This window comes from Fukomys damarensis, unplaced genomic scaffold (genome assembly GCF_012274545.1).
Source record: "Fukomys damarensis isolate Sample0158 unplaced genomic scaffold, DMR_v1.0_HiC HiC_scaffold_7, whole genome shotgun sequence".
In the NCBI taxonomy this organism is placed as follows: Eukaryota; Metazoa; Chordata; class Mammalia; order Rodentia; family Bathyergidae; genus Fukomys; species Fukomys damarensis.
Window position 1 is genome coordinate 4,546,657 of NW_022900919.1, and position 11,395 is coordinate 4,558,051.

At 43.1% G+C, this 11,395-nt stretch overlaps 1 protein-coding gene across 1 annotated transcript in view; it reads left to right on the plus strand.

Annotated features, from left to right (window-relative positions):
• Nucleotides 1-10,598: 10,598 nt before the first annotated feature.
• The window catches only part of Ndn (necdin, MAGE family member), a 2,607-nt gene continuing 1,810 nt past the window's right edge, over nt 10,599-11,395 (plus strand). The window contains exons 1-2 of the mRNA XM_033760988.1: nt 10,599-10,641; nt 11,265-11,327. Of these exons, the coding sequence (XP_033616879.1) occupies nt 10,599-10,641; nt 11,265-11,327 (106 nt within the window). The remainder of the gene's footprint in view (nt 10,642-11,264; nt 11,328-11,395) is intronic.

Below are 11,395 nucleotides of genomic sequence, written 5' to 3' on the forward strand. Positions count from 1 at the left end.
TGCCCTGGATATCTCTGCAGCACAGCTGGCATCTGAAGGAAAGACAATCTTATTGGAAGTCATGTCCTTCATCTTCTGAGGTCTGTGCCATCTCTGGTTAATTTTTGCCTGAATTCAATTACAATATACCAGTTGGGATTGAAACAGAATGGAAACATTACAAGAAGCCTAATGCAGAATGGACCTGATTAATTTCTCTCATTGTTGCATTAATGGAAAGGGGTCAGGTACTGCAATGGTTATAAAAATAATTTCACATAATTTTATAAAATAGTGTAAATGTCAAAATTAATCCATGGCCATCAACATGAGAGGATGGGAGGAGCTACTGTTTCAGTCTAACGCACATGTTGTTGACAGGGACCCCGTCCTGTGACTGACGCATGTTCCTTATTCCGGAAGCCTGTATCTGAACGATGACCTAACTTAAAAGATGGGTAGAATCCAAAGCCTTTTGCCAAAGGACTCCAGGACCTACCGACGAGACCTAATGTTACAAAGACGGTGAACACCTGCCACCTCGACACCAGGCTTCTGGTGCTCACCGCGTTTGCCACACTGGGTAACCGGGAACCGGGAGCCTGTGGACTTGGATTGTGGCTAGCAGTGCTTGCTACTCCATCGCCTCTACTGCAAAATACTGTATGCCTCCTTATAAGTCTCAGGGCAATCCCTGCCATTTTACAGTCCTCCTTTTATCCATGCTCCCAAAGATGACTTTCTAGAAGAAGAGTCCTGTTAGGATTCATGCTTCCTCGGATTCTTTCAAAGCACCCAGGTTATTCTCAATCAAATGAAATATTTACATTTTCATTTTTGCTTAACACACGATGGATCCCTGTGGTGGGCTGAAAATATCCCCCTGAGAGATATCCATGTCCTAAACTCTGGAACAAGTGACTATTGCCTCATATAGCAGAAAAGTGTCCTTGTAAATATGATTAAGTTAAAGACCTCCAGATGAGGTCATCCTAGATTTATGGTGGCTCTAAACTTATTGACCAGGGTAGTTGTAGAAGAAATAATGAGATCACTGGTCATTCGAGAGATGCAAATGAAAACAACACTGAGATTCTTTATCACTCCAGAAAGAATGGCTGATATCAAGAAATCAACCAATAACAAATGCTGGTGGGGCTGTGAGGAGAAAGGAACCCTTCTCCATTGTTGGTGGGAGTGCAGACTGATGCATCCACTGTGGAAATCAGTATGGAGATTCCTCAAAAAGTCAGATTAGAAGTCCCATTTGACCCAGCTATTCCCCTGAGGGATATCTTTCCAAAAGAATTAAAAGAATCGTATCACAGCGATATATGTGCTCCTACATTTATAGTAGTATTGTTTGTAATAGACTTGGAAATAGCCCAGTAGCCCTTTAACTGGAGACTTGATAAAGAAGGTGTGGGGTTTTTTTTTGTTTGTTTTTTTTGTTTTGTTTTGTTTTGTTTTTTTGCTTAAAGTGGAGTACTACTGAACCCTAAAGAATGAGAAACTAGAGACATTTATAGCGAAATGGATGCACATTGAGGCCATACTCTTAAGTGAAATAGGACACACACATGTAAATACCAAATAGTTTCTCTTGTGTGAGAAACTAAAAGTATAAATAAGGATCAAAATATATAATAGATAATTTGAAATAGGAAGAAAAGTTCCAAAGTGGAAGGGAACGTGGGAGGGGTGGGGGAAAGGAAAGAAAGGAAAGGAATAAATATGAGAAAAGAAAAAAAACAAAAGCAAAGCCTTTGTAAAGAGGGAGGGGTGGAGGGGTAGAAGAGAGGGCAGGGGAATGGGGAAAAATAAGAACCGCGATACATCATGTAAAGGTACAAATTCCCTACGATGAATACCATCGTGCTGTATACCTAAAATGTACTAATAAATTTAATGAATAAAAAAGAAATAAGGAGATCAAAGACACAGAGATAAAAGGAGACATGGAGACTGACGTCAAGCCACGGGTAGAAACGGGGGTTATTCTTCCACGAGCAAATAATGTCATGAGTCCCCTGACAGCGGGCGAGGAGGGAGACTCTCTCAAAGCTTTTGTGAGACGCGTGTCCATATCATCACCTGGATTTCAGTATCCTGGCCACCAAGTCTATGAGAGAATAAACACTTGTTGCTCGAAGCCGTTCAGCCAGTGTTAAATTGTTATAACATCTTTAGTGATGCACGAGGAAGGTTTCAATTTTAGAAAATGTGCCATTCTCAGTGTGGAGAACAAACTGCAGAAGATAAACAAACAAGTGGGAAGACACACGGGGAGCCTGAAGTGCGACCAGGTGGAAAGGAGCCGTGGATTGAGTTGCGTCATGCAGAGAGGAGAGGCGGGCAGCCATGAGTGACGTGGGGAGGTGAGAAGTACGTGGTTAATTGGATGGGAAAGAGGAAGAAGAATCGGAGGCATTCTCACCTCTTCCCTGGGAACCTGGGGGACTGCACGCCACCTATTGGGAAGTAGGGAACACCCCACGGCAGGCCTGAAGGGGGCGGTAGTGAGGTAGGGTGTAATGTTGGACTTCAGATAAATGACACACAGTGAAGATGTCTCTTGGATGGGTGAAAGTCAGTCATGGAGCATAGAAGAAACAGCTTAGATGGGAGGCACACGTTTAGGACTCAGTGGCATAGAGAGGAAAACTGCAAGCTCTGGGAGATGGCATTGTTAAGAGAGAACATAGGGCAAGGAGAAAAAAGAAGAGGCGAGCTTACAAGAAAGCTCAACTTGTGAGAGAGGACTGGAGAAATAAATACATTGAAAAAGAGGTGGACAGAGTTTCTAGCTATCCCAGGAATCTAGGGTGTATAGGGAGGATTCAGGTCTCTATGGAGGAAAAGCTGTGGCTGTGTGTGTGTGTTTGTGTGTGTGTGTGTGTGTGTGTGTGTGTGTGTATGTGCATGTGTGTGTATTCCCAGTGTAAGTAAAGAAGCTAAAACTGTGCATTACAGATTAATTGATCATAGATTATTTGAGAACTTATATGACACAGATTAATACCCTAAAAGACCATAAAATTCCAAACCCATACAACAAGAAAAAGATATTTTGAATAGGGCTACAACAAATTTTTATAACTTGAATCTGTAATTACAAGTCACATGACAAAGCAATCAAACACTGATGGTTTCACTGAAATGGAACCCAGCATTTAAAGAAGTAAAAACACAGTAGTGCTGCACCTGCCTTGCAAGCACAAGGTCCTAAGTTCAGTTCCCAGGACCTGGGGTTGTGGGTGGAGAAGTAAAACCAAGACTACACAGTTGCTTTGAGAAAATCCAAGACGGGGAGGAAACAGTGACTTTACAAGGTTATAATAATATCCGATAACAGAATTAGAGGAAGGCATTATAGCAGGAAACAGCTATAGACCAACATGCATGATAAGCTTCTGTATGAAAACTATTAGCCAGGTATCGGCGATTTGAATCAGAAATGTACGTGTGAAAACCATTATACACCACAAACTTGAGTCTAATATCTTGTTGAATGCAATTTACCTTAGAGAAGATTAAGATAAAGCAATCTATTTTAATATGTCCCAGAAATAGATGTAGTAAGGAAGGCCATACGATCATTTGCAAACAGGATTAAGTTACCTGGACCATCGGCTCGCCCATCTTTCCTCACTCTTATTGCTTGTTGTTTTTGGTGGTTCTCAACTGAGAAAGGAGATACCTACGAAAGGGCTTTCAGCAATGTATGAGAATTACAGTGTTTTCTCCACTTTTCTTTTTCATTTTGCTGTGTCTGCAGGGTCCTCCCCGCCCCCAGGAAGCTACCTCTGGGATATATATTGCACTCACACAATAAAGAATTATCCTACCTTCATGACATGCTCAGCCCTTTGGAAAACCCTTCCCTGGACTGTGTCTCCGGGTGATGACATTCACTAGTTTTTTTAAACATCCTACCACCCGCTTCAGCCCGTGTCTCTTTCTTGAGATTTATCTGCCTGGAGGTCTTCTGGGTCTCTCTATTCTAGCTTCCTGGGAACCTTCATCCCTTCTCTCCACACAACTTCTGAAAGTGGCATCTGCACACCCTAGCTAGTCACCCTGCTTGGTCACAGCCTCCTCTGAGGTGAAGCCCACCTTGTCCTGGTAGTCACAGTCTCCCCTCAGCTTTCCTAGCCATCCTCACATTTCTGGAATCCCTACAGAGCAGCAATTCCTTTTGTCCCATTCTCTAAGGCGCTATCACCACCACTGTTCCTGCTTCTTATTTGTGGCTTTTTCTTCCCTGCACAACTTCCTCCCCACAAAGATTAGGAAGACTGAGCCTCTTCTCTTCAGGCACAACACCTGATGCAGAGTGTTTAATAAATAGCTGCTAAAGGGGGTGAAATGCAGATCATCTCTCTCACATGGATCCCTACGAAAGGACTCCTAACTGGCCCCTCTGCCTCTACATGCTCACCAACCGCAGTCCTACCTCTCCATGCTGGAGACCTTTGGGGAGATGTTGGAGGCCTCCTCATTCTCCCAATGCCAGCAAGCAGCCTTAGGTCTCCTGTTTCAATAACAGTGCTTGGCTTCAGATGGACAAGTGTGAGCAATGTCCAGCGCAACCCCACTCCCTCCAGCTGTGGACAGCAGCCCTGCCCTGTCCCTGATTCATGTTCCTTTCTAACTAAAGAGGCCCTGCTGACAAATAGTCCCAACGCCACTGGTTTCTCCCTCAGACTTAGTGACTTGCTGCCTACAATGCAAAATTTCAAACACAATCCTCAATAATATTTGCTGGATACATTTGAGAGTTCTCTGTTCCAGTTCCTTAGCCCTGAAAACCCACTGGAGCCCTGCGGAGGGGCTCCAGGGTGAAGGTTCTGCTTATGTGAACAGGAAAGAGCCATGAGGCCTCACATTTCATCCAGGGCCCCTGGGCCCCTGGCCTGGAGCCTGCGCACTGTCTGCGGAGGCCCTGGAGTGGACCCCTTCCCCTGCTCACTATAGAAACCAATGCCAGGACTCTTCCTGTTCCAGAGGCTGCCAAGAACAGCCTCCTCCACAGCTGTGTAATCTGTTCCACATTACAGATTTTGAAGTAACCCACCAGAAACAATGTCTGCTCCAAAATCCTTTAAGTTGTAACAACTCTATAGTCTTTCTGCATCCATGGAACTTCTGCTTACACAAGCTCGGCTTAATGAGGTTCCCTTCCTGATCCTCTGAGGAGAGCTATGACGGTGCGCTTCAAACCTTTAGTTTTAAGTTTCTGAATCTCCAAGGACTTACTTTCCATATCCAGTACAGTCCACCGTAGAGCAAGCGAGGTTATCTCCAGCTCTGTCAGGCCCTGGCAGAGTTCCAGCCCAAACTTCTGTCTTAGAGCAGTTATTGATGCTACACAACTACCGGCCCGCTTCTCTCGCGCAGAGTCATTGGTCATTTCCCTTAGTGCTCTGAAGGTGTACCTCTCTGGTATAGAGGTAAGAGCTGCCTTAGGTAGCTATGCACTACTGATAACACTCTGGGCACATGCATGGGTGTGCTTTCTCCATTTAAAGGCTGTTCTCAGCTTTATTTTGTACATTCACTCCATCCAACTTTGTTCCCTTGTTACTTGTGGGGGCATTGGCTGCAGGTATGTAGGAGACAGATATGCACAGGTGAGGGACTTTTGGAGCCACACGCACAAAACCTCCTGGAATGCATGGTTAGAGATTAAAGATAGCATTCAGGGCCAAAAGCCCAAATAAGATAAAAATGCCTTGCCTTTAGGAATGAATCCTCTGACCCTCAGCCCCCATACTCTGATTTATTAATTAGATTGGCCCCGAAGCAAGTTGTATAACAGCCACCTGATCTTCTCCTGTCCCCTACATGAATACCTGCACTGATCTCTTTCCTTGCTCCCAGGTTCTATCCACAGAAAGCCACGGAGGTTTTAGTTCTGGGCTCTCCATACGAGACCCCCTCATGCTGAGGGGTCTTAGTTAAGGGCAGCCCCCCAGCCTCCTTGGAGTTTGAGTTGGATGTTGCCTCTGAGTAATCTCACGAACTCTGCGCTGTGCCATGGCCATAAACTGTGACAAGGTGGTGCCCCGTGTGAGGAATACGTTGGTGCAACTCACTGAGAAAAGATTGACTTCCCAAAGCCTAGAAGAAGAACAAGGATGTCTCTTACTGTTCATCCCGGTGAGGGAACAAAGGTGGCCATGCGATAGGCTGACATGTCTCAGTTTGTTGGATCTTCTTTTTGCTCTTTTACTTTTTTTTGGCCTGATATGGATCAAGCTTTATCCAAAGAGGAAAATAATTTAAGCAACATTCACAATGTCTCTTAAATACAGAGAGATGTAAAGTTTCTGAACCTCAACTTATTAAATTATTGATAGTCATTCGAGAACAACGTCCACGGTTTCCTTTGGAGCCTGGAGGAGGAGGACTGAGAACATGTGGGTAGAAAATTGAGACAGTCATTAGGTCCTGTAAAACTTGTACACCTTGCTATCTGGCATTTTTGCAGGGTCACTATTCAATCTATGTCAGCAAAAGCAATGCCCCTAAAATGGCTTCATCCTCCTCCTCCTCCTCCTCCTCCTCCTCCTCCTCCTCCTCCTCCTCCTCCTCCTCCTCCTCCTCCTCCTCCTCCTCCTCCTCCTCCTCCTCCTCCTCCTCCTCCTCCTCCTCCTCCTCCTCCTCCTCCTCCTCCTCCTCCTCCTCCTCCTCCTCCTCCTCCTCCTCCTCCTCCTCCTCCTCCTCCTCCTCCTCCTCCTCCTCCTCCTCCTCCTCCTCCTCCTCCTCCTCCTCCTCCTCCTCCTCCTCCTCCTCCTCCTCCTCCTCCTCCTCCTCCTCCTCCTCCTCCTCCTCCTCCTCCTCCTCCTCCCTTAGCTGCCTCTGAGATTCCCTTTCTGCCTGACTCCCTAAAGAGAAGTAGGGAGTCCCTTAACATTATAATACCATATGCCAATTGGACTTGTTGTTGTTGTTGTTGTTGTTGTTGTTGTTTTTTGGTTTTTTTGGTACTGGGGATTGAACTCGGGTCCTTGCGCTTGCAAGGCAGGCCACCAAACCGCTGAGCTAAATCCTCGGCCCCAATTGTGCTTGTTTTAAAAAAATAGAAAAAGAAAATAAGAAGTGGGTAAAAAATAGAAAAAGAAAAGGAAACATAATTTTTTTTTTTAAAAAAAGAGAAAGCTAAAGACAACAAAAGTCAAGTCAACAATTTATGATTGAACTCGGGTCCTTGCGCTTGCAAGGCAGGCCACCAAACCGCTGAGCTAAATCCTCGGCCCCAATTGTGCTTGTTTTAAAAAAATAGAAAAAGAAAATAAGAAGTGGGTAAAAAATAGAAAAAGAAAAGGAAACATAATTTTTTTTTTTAAAAAAAGAGAAAGCTAAAGACAACAAAAGTCAAGTCAACAATTTATGATACACTGGGACAGGTTTATCAGGAAAAAGGAACCCCCACCAGCATATTTTACAAAGGCTCAAACTCACACATATATGAGCCTCAAACTATAAAGCTTATAGGAGAGAATACAATCTGTCCTGTGATTTTCTTTCCCTCTCTTTCTTGTCCTCTCTCAGTAAAGTTAAAGAGGAGTCATTCAGGTTCTTTGATTATTGGTTTCCTGCTTGGCAATGTGGTTGAAGTTAATTGTAGCTTTTGTCTTTGAAGGCATGTTCTGCTAAGGACTGGAGATCGACTCTGAAAAAGCTTTGGGTCTTGGATGTCTCTCTGCCCTTGAGAGAGCTGGGATTTGGTTCTTTGTGCGCTGGTGCAGCTTTCTTCTCTGTTGCTGCTGCATTCCAGACCCCCCCCCCCAGTGTGATCTTTCCCTGCTCTGTGATCCTTCCAGAGTGAAAATGACCTTCATTTATCTCTGGGCCGTGTTCTTAACAATTTTGACCCTCAGACTCTAAAAAAATAAATGTAAATTTTTTTCCAAAATGATCAGCCTTTCTACTCTCAGACAGAACTGGAAATTAACTTCTTTAACTGCCCTCTTGCTTCAGGAAAGCTGTTCTAGGACATTTTGGGCATGTGGCTCCAAAAGTCTCTTACTTCTGCATATCCATCTCATACATACCTGTGGCCAATGCCCCCACAGTTAGTAAATTTCTTCTTGGCTGGAAGAATGAGCCTCATCTGAGGACTTTCCTGGGGAAGAAGATACCACTTCAACGAGGGCTTCAATGGTGAAAAGTAGCACAGTTTGCCCTGTGCTTGGTTTGAATCTCAGTTCCAAGGATTTAAGCCCTCTAACTGTAAGCCTTCAGTGTGGTCCTAATCTACAAGAGTGATTCAGTATTAGACAACCCTTCTGTCAAAAGTGATGTGAACAGAAGTGAAGGTGGTATCTGCCGTGTTGGTAGCAATTTCACTAAAGTGAGGACCAGATAGGAATTCGACTCCAGCTCAGCCCAGACACAACTGAAGCCCAAAAAGTTCTCTCGCTGGGGCTCTGTTATCTCACTTTAGTAGCAAACGGTTTTTACAACAGTTGCAACTCACACTTGAGATTTAATACCCAGACTCCATTAAGTCTAGGACGGTGCGATGTAAGAGTATGCTTTAGTGTGCGGGGGATGGGGCCTCATGCATGGGAGGCAGGCTAGCGCTGCCTCCAGGGAGCAACACCCCAAGTCCAGGTGGTGGGATTGTAATAATGTTACACCATCAACAAGCACAACCCACGGCCGAAGCTGAGCTGAGATCTAATAGAAGCTTTGAACATTTTCATTATTAAAAAGATATTAAGTGGATTTTAAAAATTCATGGCAATATTTAGAAAATAATAAATTCCCAAATCAAATAAAGGAGAAGACAATCTATGAAGCTGAGTTACACAAGAAACTCAAAAAACGATTTGTTTTTGAGACAGGGTCTCAGTACATAATTCAGTCTAGCCTTGAACTATGTAAACCAGGTTGGTCTTGAAATTTTGGCAATGTTTTTGCCTTAGCTTCCTCAGTGCTGGGATTATAGGCACGTGCCACTGCACCCGACCAAAATATAAATAATGTAAAGGGCAAAATAAGAGATAGTTGATAGGAAACAGAGGGACAGACCATTTTGCACTGGAAAGGGGCTCTAGAGATGGAGGGAGAAGGAGAAGAGGAGAAGAAGTGAAAAGGATTGAAATGTGCTATTCATATGCACCAACTTCTCAAAATTCATGTACTCACTGTATATCGCAAATGTATTAAAATTTTTTAAAGAATACAATTTACACATTTCTGAAAACTGTACTTAAAGAAAGTGGTAGATGTCAATAAATCAAAGAAGAGATGAAGGAAGGAGACGTTGAGAAAGAGGCAGGGGAGAAGAAGAGGGGAAGAGAGAAGAGGCGGTGGGGAAAGGGGGAAATGCATCCAACTGGAGACAAATCTGAACAAAGTCTAGGAGTTTTCCTGCTCTGAGGGGAAACTATGAAGTCTTTTGGGGTGGACTGGGGTAGCAGAGGAATTTCTAACATTGACACATGAACACAAACCCCAGGAGACAAAGCAGAAAATGTTGCGAATAAACCAGTGTGAGGGAGAGCAAAGTGAGAAATTAAAAAGAGAACAAATGTGAGATTCCCAAATTGTCCCCAAATCTGAAATTCTATGTGCTCCAAAATCTAAAAGTTTTTGAGTAGCCACATGACATCACAAATGGAAAATTCCACAATGAACTCACACAACTGATCACAGCCACAATGCAGGAGCATTAAAAACGTTGTACAAGATCCAGGCAATGTGAATAACATGTGCACACGACAGAAACATACTTCATGCTTTCACCCCTACGGTCCCACCCTTGGGATGTCATTATGTGTCTGTCTGTACATATGCCAAAATCTGGGGGACAAAAATCAGAAACTCAGAGCAATTCCTGTCCCAAGCATTTCCAACATGGAATTCTCAACGTGTGTAAAAAAATGAAGTAAGGACTCCAGAAATGACAAGGCAATATTTAAAATATGTTTTCTGTCTGAGACAGTCTCAAGACAGCACTCATAAGAAGATATGGAACTTTGGAAAGCTAAGAAACAGCTAAATGACCACATCAGCTCAGACCAAGGACACTGATCAGCCTTGAGACCCCTGGTTTCAGAGGTGTCAACAATAACTCCTCTTCTGTGGCATTGCAACTAGGACCATAGCTGCACTCACTGCTGATCTGTTTATATTTAGGAGACGCAGTCACCGATATATTGCATTTCACGTGTTTGTTCATCTAAGAGAGAGGCCGGATATTATCGATAGGTCTTATGTTGATAAAAATCTTGGGAAGTTTATGGATGTGTTTGCAACACAGGACTGGTCATTTGCTGGCAAAAAAGAAGGAGAAGGAGAAGGAGGAGGAGGAGGAGGAAGAAGAATTCTGTTAGAAGGAGTGGTGTTTCCACAATGGACATAGCAGCAGTAATTATGAGGAGGGCTCAACCAAACAAGGAAAAGGCATTATTATATAAGTTGTGCTGATAAATATAGCAATCTTTGTCTACAGAATCAATGGAAAAGTTAAAATTCAAGTGACCCAAAGTAAGTGGAAAAATCACAATCCATAAATATGAAAACATGAATGAATTAACCTAAACTGTCTATCTTTAAATAGTATTCAGCCATTAAGAAAAGGGAACAATATCATTTGTGGCAAAATGGATGAACCTGGAGGATATAATGTTAAGTGCAAAAATCCAGGTATAGAAAGATAAATATTTCAGAAAAATTTCCATTCAACTGTAAAACCTTAGTAAGTTGAGTTCATAGAAGTAGCAAATACAGCAGTCGCAGCCAGAGGACGGGAAAGGTTAGTGCGGAGGGAGATGAGAGAGAAATTACCTGTCAAGGTCGAAAATAGGAGGAGTAATTTCTAGTGTCCTATCGTGCAGTGACACGACTAGCCAAAACTAATTTGTTGCACATTTTAAAACAGGCCAAAAAAAAAAAAAAAAGAGGATATTGAATCAATCCTAACACAAAGAAATGACAAATGTTTAAGGTAAGGGACACGCCAATGTGATACACTGCATATGTGTATTGAAACATACTCTTCCTTATGTATAATTATTACGGGTCAGTGGTCGTTTTTTAATTTTTTTAATTTTAAAGCTCCAGTAACAAATCTATTAACTTCAAAGAGTTCGAGTTTCACACGGATTGATAAGGAATTTGCAAACTGCCTTTGCATTTCCTTTAAATGCATAAACACTGACTTAGTAGAGGGCTCCATCGATTTTTATTAGTTTTTTCCCAACATTCCAGTCCCAGATATCTTTACAGTGCAGAATTTTCTTGAGCAATCTCAACTGTTTTTCCCATAGGAAACCCAAGTTTACAAGTTGGCTTGGGATTTTCAGTCTTAACCCGATTCTGGGTACGTCTTGGTAAGTCCTAAGAAACTAGACCTCGCCAGATCAAAAACTTGAGAGGCAATCTTGATCCGAGCCCTGCT